At 44.1% G+C, this 13,167-nt stretch overlaps 1 protein-coding gene across 2 annotated transcripts in view; it reads left to right on the forward strand.

Annotated features, from left to right (window-relative positions):
• The first annotated feature begins 4,038 nt into the window (after positions 1-4,038).
• Positions 4,039-13,167, forward strand: part of UGGT1 (UDP-glucose glycoprotein glucosyltransferase 1) — a 195,839-nt gene continuing 186,710 nt past the window's right edge. For both annotated transcript variants that reach the window (XM_073625471.1, XM_073625472.1), the window contains exons 1-2: positions 4,039-4,166; positions 12,460-12,598. In XM_073625471.1, the coding sequence (XP_073481572.1) occupies positions 12,474-12,598 (125 nt within the window). In that variant the 5' untranslated portion in view covers positions 4,039-4,166; positions 12,460-12,473. The remainder of the gene's footprint in view (positions 4,167-12,459; positions 12,599-13,167) is intronic.

Consider the following 13,167-nt stretch of genomic DNA (forward strand, 5'->3'; position numbering starts at 1 on the left):
GCGGCTGCAGTGTGAAAGGGGTCTAAAAAATTAAAACAATGCAGCTACCTCATTTAGGTAAACTGCAATATATTATATACTGTCTATATTATATTTGTTTTTGGGTTTAATACGGCTTTAAAGTCCAACTCCAGGAAATGATGAAACAATCCCTTTTCAGTGGGGCTGCACCCAGCCCGCACTGCAAGGGTTAACTGCTCATTTCGCCTAGTGGAGGGGATAAGTGCCTTTACTTTCCTAATCCTCCTCTCCTCCATACTCTTGCCATGGACTGTCCATGAGCATCATCATGTCCAGTGCAGGGCTATGCATGCTGCACTGGTCTTGCTGACATCAGGACCTTAAACCAGTGGAGCATAGGTGGGGAACATGCTACAGGGACTGGTCTAGCAGTGCGAATGAGCAGAGAATCGGGTACATGTATTTATTTTTATTGTTCCCCTATTACTAAACAAGCAATTAATCCTTGAAGTGTGGGCACAGCCCCACTGCAAGGGTATTGTTATAGTTGGGCTTTAAAGGATAAATCCACCTTTGGGAAAATGTTACATGTTACACCCGATTTTAGGGTGGAACATGTAACATGTTCCCAGTGCTGCAGCCGCCACCCGCTGCCCCCCCACCCTGTGGCAGCAGTACGGAGAAAAGTTCACTGTACTAGCTGTTACTGTTTGAAAACCACACGGTTGTCTCATTCATACACACATCCCTGTGGGTCTGAATGGACTACAAGTTCCAACATCCTTTGTGGCTGTCAGTTTGTAGTTCTCAATGAACTACCATGGCACTGTGGTAGTTCATTGAGTCTTCCTGTCGGGGGGTATCGGCTTACCCGTACGGCATGTACTGGCAAGCAGATACACTGATGTGCAGGAGACCTGCATGGCATCAGCGATCTCCTGATCACTGGTGCAATGCATTACAGGCTCCTACTACAAAAAATAATAAATGCACACTTTTTTACCTGCAAAAAAAAAAAATTTGCATTTATTATTTTTTTTTTTTAAAGTGAACTTATCTTTTAAGCTGGTCATACACACAGATTTTTTTGTTCAGCCTGCAGAATTATAGTAGGTTCATCAGGAACTGGATGCTCTGTGTATGGCCAGCTTTACCAGGCATGCAACATATTTTGTGAATGCAACACACTAAAGACCCGTACACACGATATGAAAATCAGATGGGAAAATTCATACAACGAGCTGTCTGACGATTTTTGGATCATTAGTACGGTGCATTCAAACGCCGATTTCACTTTTTCATCAGACAAATGCTGGATGTGCAGACTAAAAAAAATTTGTCGGATGTGAACTCGGCATCTATTTTTCGTTTCATTAGTACTGTTTTCGTACAAAAACAATTGTAAGAGCAAGACTACGCATGCTCAGAAAAAATACATACAATACTATTCAACATATTACATCACTTCTGACGTTGTATTCTGTCATCCGAAAATTTTTGTATTGTCAGTAACCTCTTCACTTTCGACATGAGACTAGCATGCCACAAAAATCAGACGTTCGGTCGTCCGAAAATCTAAGCGTGTGTACGAGGCTTTAAACACAATCACATTGTGCTTTGCTGCCTAGGTGCAACATGGGGTGGGGAGAGGGTGGAGCAGTGTTATGGCCCGTGCAGACAATCCGAAAAATACCACTTTCGAATCGCTTGTATGATAATCGGATTGTTAGTACAGAGCTTTCAAAAGCCGATCACGATAGTTCATCCAATCTTATCCGATGGTGCAAGTACGAAAATGTTTCTCGAATGATACTAGAACGTATGATTTTTGTTGAATCAGTACAGTTGTCATCCGAAAATACAATACAAATACACTACAACACATGACATCACTTCCGATTTTTTATTCTGTTGTACGAGAATTTTTAAAACTTTAGAAACCTCTCCATTTTCGATATGCAACTAAAACATGCAAAAAAAAACATGATCTGTCGTCCAATTTTCAGGTGGCATGTATGGGCCATTGATACGTTCACATGGGCGTGTTATAGCATATGTCTGTGTGAGGGCCACCGTTGCCCACTCGGGGATGCACAGGTGATCCATGCAGGTACTCCTATTCATGTTAATTAGGACACAGCTGCTGCTCGAGGCTGTGCACCCACACAGCTCTCAAATTAGGTGTAGTGCTTGTGTCCGTGTAGCTGCTGTATCCAAATTGACATAAATGGGACTGCCTGTGTTCTATCAACTTATTGAACCCGTCAGATAATGTAATGGAAGTGACGTTCCATCAGCTGCACATGTGTTCCACTGCTATCAGGTTTGCTAATCTGACAGAACACCTGCAGTCAGAAGAAGGCAGCGGACATCTTACTACACCCAGCTACTCTTGAATTTCAGAGTAATTTTAACAAAAAAGTAAGCCTATAAATAATAATATATAAATAAATATAATATATAGACATCTGTGATGCTGTTTGGATGTTTAATTTTGAAAGCCTAAGGCTGGGTTCACAGCTATGCGAATTGGATGCGGTGTTCTCCGCATCCAATTCGCATAGCAGGAAAATGCGACCTGCTCTCTATGGAGCCGGTGTCTTGCTGAGAAAGTTCCCTCGGCGGATAAGGACCCCCCTGTACTGCGCAGGCGCAGCGCCTGCGCAGTACGAACTACTGTCATCTGCCGGAGATAGCCGAAGCTCAAACTCTTCAATCAGCTGTACACGGCGCCTGCACCCTAGGTCCAGGTTCCTTCCCCACCATCCAAGTGGACCTAGAGGGGGAATCAAAAAGAGCCGAGCGAAGCGAGGCCGTGCCCGAAGCGTGTCGAGCTAAGCGAGCCCGCGAGGGGCCCTCTTACAGGCGCCGTGTACAGCTGATTTTCAGCTATTCACCTTCGGCTATTTCCACCGGATCCTACTGCGCAGGGGGGTCCTTATCCGCCGAGCGGAACTTTCTCGGCTGAACACCGGTTCACATTTCGGTGGGTGTAAAAAGATGTCTGCTTGCTGCCTTCTGACTATAGGCTTACTGCGGACGAGTGCAGGTGTACCAAGATGGCCACGACAGAACGTCACTTCGGTTGCATTTTCTTATGGGTAGCAAGACTTGGCTGGGTGTAAAAAGATGTCTGCTGCCACCTTCTGAGGCTTACTGCGGACAAGATGGCCATGACGGAATGTCACTTTGGTTGCATTTTCTTATGGGTAGCGGTATTCTGATAGAACAAGAGCAGTCTTTGCCCACTTGAAGGATGTACAGGTGTTCTGTCAGAATAGCGAACACTAAGGATGAGCTCCGGCGTGTTCACACAGCCCACGTGCAGAGCCCGCAAGGAAGTCGGCGATGCGCTAATCACAGGCAGTGACATTTCCCAATCTCTGCAGCCGCGCATTGGGACAATGTCTCACTGCCTGTGATTAGCGCAGCGCCGACTTCCTGGCGGGCTCTGCACGTGGAGTGTCTGAACACGCCGTATTAGGGAACGAAAGTGATGTTCCGTCAGCTGCACGTGCGTTGTGGGTAGCGGCTTTCTGATAGAACACCCTCACACGGGCGTGCGCTGTGGTACACTTGCGTAAATGAGGCCTAATTCACTCCAGTGATTGGAATTGACTTGCAAAACTGCGAATGGGCCTCTGTCACTGACAATGGCTAGTATGACCTGGCCCTGAGGTAGACATTTGCTTTCCACAGTGCAGGTTCTGCATACAGCGCTGAGCATATCACCATCTCTGCACAGCCACATAGATGTCAGCTCCATGCCTCATATCATGGTTATCACACTGTAATGCTGGCTGCACATGGCCCACAGGTCCGCAGTTCTGTAGACGGTAACCCCCCCTCCTGTGTACACAGCTATCCTATGTCCCCATATCCTCCTAGCGCTTACTTTCGAATGTCTAGTCACCACTATCTACAGCGACGCCATCTTTGATAAAGGCATTACTCTTCCTCTGGGCTTCTTGTATTAAAACAAATCTTTCAATTCCAGAGCGATTATACCGCCTTGGGCGTTATTGAGCATCTACAATAGGAAATAGAACGTTTCAACATTCCATGGACGTTTGTAAACAGAAATCAGTCAGCAATGACCACAAGAAAAATGGCCACTGTTCTGCCACGGAAACGTCACCTTCCTGTAGCGAAGCGGAAATGACCCCTGGGAGGTGTGGCGCTTCCAGGAAAAGGAGCCGGTAACTGTGAGTATCGTGTATTTGGGTTCCTAGATGGAATGGGGGGTTCGGGTTTCTATTGCTGGGGGGCCGGTGAGGGTGGATATAGAGCGTACTGCTAGTCCTCGGTGCTCATTTCCGGTCTGTGTGTCTGCTTTAGTCATTTCCCTCTTAGCATGGAGAGAGCAATGAGAGTCCAGTGATATAGGAGAGGCTTAGTGCGGGGCTGGGGACAGCAGAGGAGAGCTTGTCATCAGTGCAGGGAAGGGAGGCTTCAGCTGCATGGAAGTCCTGATAAAATGACCGGACTTGCTAAAACACCGGAGCAGCTGTGTATGGCAAATGGCAACCAATCAGCAACTAGCTTTCATTTTCAAAGCTTAAGTGGACAAGCTAAAGGTAGAAGCTGATTGGTTGTTCTGCACAGCAGAAGTTCTGTCTGCTCTAAACCCCCCCCCCCCCTTTGCGTATTAAACAGTTGTAAATATTTGTCTTCTAATACTTTTTCACTTTTATTTCATTGTTGATGTAGGAAATGCACAGGAAGTGCTGGGTTTCCTGCATCGCATAGGAATCGCACTGTTGTACATGTGATCTGTTGCAAAGTAAAGCGGTAATAAAATAAAAAGAGTAAACAGACAAGGCATGTGCCTAAGCAGCATGTCCAGTCTACTCATACCAATGTGGTTCTGTCACTCAGCCTCAAAGCATACATGGGGAAAAATGTTTTTCCTTAGAGGGGGGAAAAAGAAAGAAAGGCTACGAGAGTGACAGAGAGTGCGGGCTGCTATTAATTGAAAAATGGAATAATTCTATTAATCAAAAGATGTGATCATCTAAAATCATGGTGCTGCATACAGCCACTAAGGTGAGGAACATAAAAATTGCTCAGCATTGCAGGAGAAGCATGCTGGCGTCTATCAACACACAAACACATACAGAGAACATAAAACAGAAACGTCTGGATGCCAAGTGAATTGGCACATGGGGCACCTCCACAACAAATGCCATATCTCAGTGAATACTCAGTATGCAGTTGTGCTCATAAGTTTACATACCCTGGCAGAATGTATGATTTCTTGGCCATTTTTCAGAGAATATGAATGATAACACAAAAACTTTTCTTTCACTCATGGTTAGTGTTTGGTTGAAGCCATTTATTATCCATCAACTGTGTTTACTCTTTTTAAATCATAATGACAAACAGAAACTACCCAAATGACCCTGATCAAAAGTTTACCCCAGTTCTTAATACTGTGTATTGCCCCCTTTAACATTAATGACAGCTTGAAATCTTTTGTGGTATTTGTGGATGAGGCTCTTTATCTTCTCAGATGGTAAAGCTGCTCATTCCTCTTGGCAAATAACCTCCAGTTCCTGTAAATTCTGTCTTGCATGAACTGCACGTTTGAGATCTCTCCAGAGTGACTCAATGATATTGAGGTCAGGAGACTGAGATGGCCACTCCAGAACCTTCACTTTATTCTGCTGTAGCCAATAACAGGTTGACTTGGCTTTGTGTTTTGGATCATTGTCATGTTGGAATGTCCATGTACGTCCCATGCTCAGCTTCCTGACTGATGAATGCAAATGTTCCTCCAGTATTTTTTGATAACATACTGCATTCATCTTGCCATCAATTTTGACCAAATTTCCTGTGACTTTGTAGCTCACACATTCTCAAAACATTAGCAATCCACCTCCGTGTTTCAGAGTAGGAATGGTGCACCTTTCATCATAGGCCTTGTTGACTCCTCTCCAAATGTAGTGTTTATGGCTGTGGTCAAAAAGCTAAATTTTGGTCTCATCGCCCCAAATGACTTTGTGCCAGAAGGTTTGAGAGTTGTCTCTGTGCTGTTTGGCGTATTGTAAGCGGGATACTTTTGTGGCATTTGTGGCAATGGCTTTCTTCTGACGACTTGACCATACAGCTCATCTTTCTTCAAGTGCCACCTTATTGTGCATCTTGAAACAGCCACACCACATGTTTTCAGAAAGTCCTGTATTTCACCTGAAGTTATTTGTGGGTTTTTCTTTGTATCCCGAACAATTTTCCTGGCAGTTGTGGCTGCAATTCTAGTTGGTCTACCTGACCGTGGTTTGGTTTCAACAGAACCCCTCGTTTTCCACTTCTTGATTAGAGTTTGAACACTGCTGATTGGCATTCTCAATTGCTTGGATATCTTTTATATCCCTTTCCTGTTTTATACAGTCCAACTATCTTTTCCCGCAGATCCTTTGACAATTCTTTTGGTTTCCACATGACTCAGAATCCAGATATGTCAGTGCAGCACTGGATGAAAGATGCAAGGGTCTGTCAGGAGTCCAGAAACTCATTGACCTTTTATACACACACTAATTACAAGCAAATAGATCATAGGTGAGGATGGTTACATTTAATAGCCATTCAAACCCCTTTGTGTCAACTTGTGTGCATGTTATCAGGCCAAAATCACCAGGGTATGTAAACTTTTGATCAGGGTCATTTGGGTAGTTTCTGTTGTCATTATGATTTAAAAAAAAGTGAACACAGTTAATTGATAATAAATGGCTTCAGCCAAACACTAACCATGAGTGAAAGAAAAGTTTTTGTGTTATCATTCATATTCTCTGAAAAACGGCCAAGAAATCATAAATTCTGCTAGGGTATGTAAACTTATGAGCACAATACTGTATCTAGGTGGGGCACCTGTGTGTCAATCCCTTGGAGGCTCGAGCAAGGGAAGGAATGGGACCAAGGCCAGCTGTGGGTGGAATAATTTGAGCTGCTGCTCAGACCGAATACTAGTGTCCCAGATCGTGGAGTAAAGGAGTGGAGTTCCATCACGGATACTGAAATCTTGGTTACCTGGAGCTGTAGTGTTCAGGGGCTGTAGAGGGGTGAGCTTACCCTGAGTGCAGTAGCTCAGGTGCTGCAAGCATAGTGTCAGGCATACTCCCTGGCAATGGTAAAGAACCAGGGAGATGCTGTTGGTTACAATTCAAAGGATGGTACTCACGGGGCGGTGGACCTCTTTACTGCAGCTGCGGAGGTGGGCTGGGCACCAACATGTATCAGTCACCATGGGGTGAGTGTACTGGGGATCTGGCACATGGAAGAGAAGAGATGGTAAGGGAGTACTGGGTGTGGGGACTTGCAGTAGTGTGAACACTACAGACAGCTGACAGTCTCAGGTGAGGTATAGATACTTTACCATTCTCAGTCCATACCCATCAGCTGGCAACTCCACATGGGATATAGGGTGGTTCCATCTGGGACTATCGATCAGTATGCTGCAATGAAAGACTGGACCTTGTCGTTATCGCCTAGGCTGTCACCCTCCCTTTTCAGATTCAGGTCACTCGGTAGGTTGGCCAGTCAAGCCAGCGGCCAAAGAGTTACACAAAGTCACGCAAAGTTCCCCTCCAGCTGGAGGAATCTCCTTGTGTGCTTGCCAATGCTACAGGGGATGTTGTGGTGGTGTCCGGGCAGTGATGACGAAGCGGTAATAAGACCACTTTGTTATTTTTACTTACAGGTAAGCCTGTAACAAGGCTTACCTGTAGGTAAAATGAGTATCTCCTAAACCTGCACAGTTTAGGAGATATTCACCCTGCATGTAGATAGTGACATCACCAGCGCATGCACTCTGAAGGTCCGGCTATACCTTGCCAGACCTTCAGAGCTTCGTGCTGGAACCAAGGGTTCCCATGCACATGCGCAGGAGTGATGTCATCGTGGCTCCGGCCACTCACATAGCAGTGTGTTTAAGTTTAAGTAAGAGACTGCGGAAATGATACAAGAGATGGTTAGAGACTGAGGACATGATTCAATAGATGGTTGGAGACTGGACATGATACAAGAGATGGTTGGAGACTGTGGACATGATACAAGAGATGGTTGGAGACTGTGGACATGATACAAGAGATGGTTGGAGACTGTGGACATGATACAAGAGATGGTTGGAGACTGTGGGCATGATACAAAAGATGGTTGGAGACTGTGGACATGATACAAGAGATGGTTGGAGACTGTGGACATGATACAAGAGATGGTTGGAGACTGTGGACATGATACAAGAGATGGTTGGAGACTGTGGACATGATACAAAAGATGGTTGGAGACTGTGGACATGATATCAAAGATGGTTGGAGACTGTGGACATGATACAAGAGATGGTTGGAGACTGTGGACATGATACAAGAGATGGTTGGAGACTGTGGACATGATACAAGAGATGGTTGGAGACTGTGGACATGATACAAGAGATGGTTGGAGACTGTGGACATGATACAAGAGATGGTTGGAGACTGTGGATATGATACAAGAGATGGTTAGAGGCTGCAGACTGCATTTTTCTTGCACTTTCTTGCACTAAAGGTGCCAATAATGGCCACCAATAAATTCATATTAATTTAAATTGATATTACTTAAAAAGTCGAATATAATACAATTATATATATATATATATATATATATATATATATATATATATATACACATATACACACAAATATAAATATTTTTAAAAAACTATCATTTTCGGTTTTCCGCAAAGTGCATCCTGCATTTTGGTTTCGGTGCCAAATTTTCCATTTGGTTCACCCCTTGTTTTTTTTTATTTTTTTTTATGACACCCCGAAAGCAGGTTGCAGAACGCAGTGTGTTTGCTTGAATCAGATTGCATTAGTATGAACACTAATGCGATCCGATTCCAGTGCGGCAAAAAAAAAAAAAAGGTGCCTGCACCTTTTTCGTGCGGATGCGGTGCGATTAGAGCCATACAAAATGATGGGCTCAATTTTCAACGCACAGAATCAGATGTGATTTGCACAGAAATGCGGTGCGATTCACATGCAATGTGACGCATCACATCAGGGTGAACCCAGTGCTGCTGATCTCCTGACAGTCAAAGCTCAGCTGTCTGCCTGTCTTTCTTTTTCTGTGGAATAAAGGGGAAAAGGGCATTCACATACACCCCAGTGCTCAAGAGGCATAGACATCTGAAAGGTGCAAAACTGTAATAATCATGATCTCCGAAGAAATCTTCAACTGATATGCTCCACCGATGCAGCTCTCCTCAGATAGGGAATGCTGACAGAAAACTGTAAAAACAGACAGGAGGATGCAAACACCTATGGCATTACTGCATAGACCTTTAATGGAAAACACCCAACACCCAACACCAAAAACGATCTCACAAGTATACCAATAATCAATGCAGCGATGTACAACACTGCAGCGTGGTCCAGCAGTAGGACGGTGTCACCAGGCCCAAACCATCACTCAAATTGGCAGGCTTACTCATTTCGGGGGACACACCCCCTTCCTCAGAGCTAAACCAGTCTAGGGCCCACATCTTCCTTCATATCCACTTATATACATTTATGAGTATGGTCTCTATTTGAATGACCATGTGTAGTGACAGGTTCGATTTCATCAATTTATTCTAGAAGGAAACTTTTCCTAAAACGTTTGATCTTCATGCAGGTGCATACCTTTTTTGTGAAACAGGAAAATCAGTGATACCCTTGCTGACCTCTGATACTTGCTGCAGCCCCCTAGTGGTTTATATAGAGACATAGGACATTATAGCAGTGTTGCTATGGTGCAAAGACTTTGGTATTTTATCACATTAGCAGTGACCCTTCTGATGGTTACCTTCCTGTTTTAAAGTGATACTAAGGTCTAATTTTTTATTTGTTTCAAAATAACAAAAATGTAGCCCAGATCCTCCTCTTCTGGGGTCCCTCTTTGGCTCTCCTGGCCCCTCCCTCCTGTTGACTGCCCCCCCCAGCAAGCAGCTTGCTGTGAGGGCACCCGAGCTGAGCTCTGTGTATCCATTCAGACTCAGAGCTGTGGTCCAGCCCTGCCCCCTCTCTCCTCATTGGCTGACTGACTTTGATTGGTAGCAGCGGAAGCCAATGGCGCTTTGCTGCTGTCTCAGCCAATGAGGAGGGAGAGTCCCATACAGCCGAGTCTCTTGTGCCACATCGCTGGATCGGAGGGAGCTCAGGTAAGCATTAGGGAGGCTAAGGGGGGCTGCTGCACACAGAAGGCTTTTTAACTTAATACATAGAATACATTAAGATTAAAAAAAACCTTCTGCCTTTACAACCACTTTAACTCAATTGCCCTTGGAGTCTTCCTGGTAGACATTACGATAGTAGTGACCTTCAGTTTACTGGCACCCTTAATACCTTGCATATTTTGTGCATCTCATCTGGTCTCCTGATGAAGCAGAACTTGATTCTGGGAAACACGTTGAGATTTGGTCTTGTCTCAGCCCCACCTTTTATATGTTGGATATGTTCATGTATCTGGGATTGCCTATATGTGGATTACCACATTGTTAGAGTACGGTATTGTACTGGCTGGGAGTGCAACATAACTCTTCCGAATGAGGCCGATTTATTTGTAATTTTGGTTGAATGGATATTTGATTCTCTGGTAAAGTACTGTTTTAATATGTACGTATGTAGGTTTATCAATGAAAAGTTACTGGTTTTTATACATTAATGTGTGGGTGCCTTAATCATCCACTTGATACGCAATTTTTTCTGGTCTTCTATTTAGTTCTCCCTATACTGGATGTTTACACATCATGTAGTCATTCTAGGAACATGGGTAGAATACCAATCCATCTGTTTATTGATTGGGCAGCATAGTGGATCAGTAGTTATCTGCCTTCCAGCTCTGGGGTCCTCGGTTCGAATCCCGACCAGAACACTATCTGCACCTGCTTTATCATTCAGTGATGAAATCCTTAGTGGCTTAGTGGTGGAAGAAATAGAGCCTAGCCTTGCCTTGAAAAGAAGTCTAATGTGCAACCTGGTCTTATGATCTAGTATAAGAACTCACAAACTGCAGAAGGTCGCATCCATGCAGGGAGACCCCTGGTAAGAAAATAAAATAAATACGTACATAACAGACATTGAATACAGTTGGTTGCTGTGTGGTATTTGTGAACTAAAAGTATGGAAAATGGAGATTATAATGATCTCTCCAGCCCTCAAGTTTAAGGAGAAGGGGGAGTGCTGTCTCCCATAAACAGTGTCATAGTGGTTAAGAATGGGGGGGGTCTTCCAGTTGGATAGACTGTTCACTGCAACATGAGCAATAAGGGAGGAGGCATAGATCCTGGGTACGAGGAACTCATGCACACTGGTTTATTGTAAAACGCTGCTTCTTCTGACAGGAGAGAATCAGTGTTATAAACTCACCTAAGCTGCATTTTTTCAAACAGGTTAAGCAATGTTTGGTGTTTGGACATGCATTTATTTAATTGGCCAGAATTTTAGTTTATTTTTTTTTTTTTAATTTAAGTTTTAAAATGAATAATATGCGCCTAGTATTTAGGCACATTTTTTTCTGCCAAATTGTTTTTTTGGTTGCCAAAACTCTGCTGCTTCTGAACGCACTGGCAGTGGGTTTTCAGGGATGCAGTGATACTAAGCATTTGCACAAGTATTGGTACTCGTCCAAATGCTCCCGGTACCGAAACAGATACTTTTCAGTGCGATTTGCGTCAATACAAAATGAATGGGGGTGCAAATTGCACTGTAATGAATCGGATGCCATTTGAACAGGAATGCGGTGCGATTCCTGACGAACTCGCATGCATTTTCCCCCAACGCTCCTGTGTGTGAGTGTGTGAATAGAAAGGGATTAAAGCGCCATCCAGTGGGCAGTATAAAAAAATGTTATAACTCACAGTTCATATATGGCAACATGCAAATTAATCTACATAGGTGTCCCGGTCCGCCAGTTATAGTAAATCACGGCCGCTGGAGGTGCTCACAGGGCTGGAGGAGATATAGAGGCAGTCCACCCTCAAGCTGACATCAATTCCGCCCTATACCCACAGGGTCTCGGGTACAACCAGCCTGTCGGATTTTTCATGCAATTATTGCTAGCCGCTATAGCGGCTAGCAATAATCACTGTGTTCTCCTGGCAAGGAAAGCTCCCCCTGCCCCCCAACCACTGGAGGGCTTCCCCCATCAACACTGACTCTGGTGATGGGGGAATAAAGCAATGTTTTTATTCCTTCTTGCAACCCGTGGTTGCAAGAAAGAAAATCGCACCATCTATGGCCGGCTTTAATGTTTACTCCAGGGCAGTACAGACCCTATAGCTAGGACCCATCGGTAAACCACCAATGAAGAAAAAGGGCATTATATTCTTTTTTATGATAATTTGATAGTCATTCTTTTTTTTTTTTTTTTTTTTTACGAGGGCAAGATGCTGTTCAAGGAGTGGTGGGCAGGGAGAGATAACCTTTTACACTTCATTTAATTAGATTACTTCTAATTCTGATATATGCTTCTGCTTTTCTGCAGACACTGGCAGCAAGATGGATTCACTGTGGCTACTTCTGGGTTTTGGCTTTTGCCTGTCTTCAGCGAGTACAGATTCTAAGGGTGTCACCATGTCCCTCACCACCAAGTGGGCTTCTACATCCTTGCTGCTGGAGGCCAGGTAAGACTCATCAATGTGTGGAGCCAAGAAGGATAATTCAGAGTGGACCTCCAGGCAAATCTAAAAAAAACACCATTTAGTCTAAATATTACATTGTAGTTCCTTTTGGTTGCTGAGAAGGTCACCTGATATCTCTATGTATGTTAAACTTCTATAGTCCACTGCACACCAGAAAAAAATGAGTGACAGACTTTGCGCTATTAGCCATCTAGGCTTTATTCTAATGTATGGTGTTCAGAAAAACGCCAAAGCTGGAGTCCAGATATGACTTTTTGGACCATGTTTGGACTCCAGCTATGGTGTTTCTCTGGACTAAGAATAGAGGGCTGACAGAAGCCTTGCTGTGGGACCAACATCTCTTGCAACTGTAGTAGCTTGGAGGGGGGAGCAGTACTTCTATGAATGCTGTGTATTGTACGGTAAGTCAGGTTCCAGGAAAGGAGAATACAGAAATGACCCCACCTGAGTTATATTACTCATTCATAGTCCAATGAACAAGTTGTAGGGCTGCATGTTCTGAATAATGGTGTCACACTAAACCGTGGAGTGACAGAATTGAACTCAGCTAT

The sequence above is a fragment of the Aquarana catesbeiana genome, linkage group LG04 (assembly GCF_042186555.1).
Source record: "Aquarana catesbeiana isolate 2022-GZ linkage group LG04, ASM4218655v1, whole genome shotgun sequence".
Lineage (NCBI taxonomy): Eukaryota > Metazoa > Chordata > Amphibia > Anura > Ranidae > Aquarana > Aquarana catesbeiana.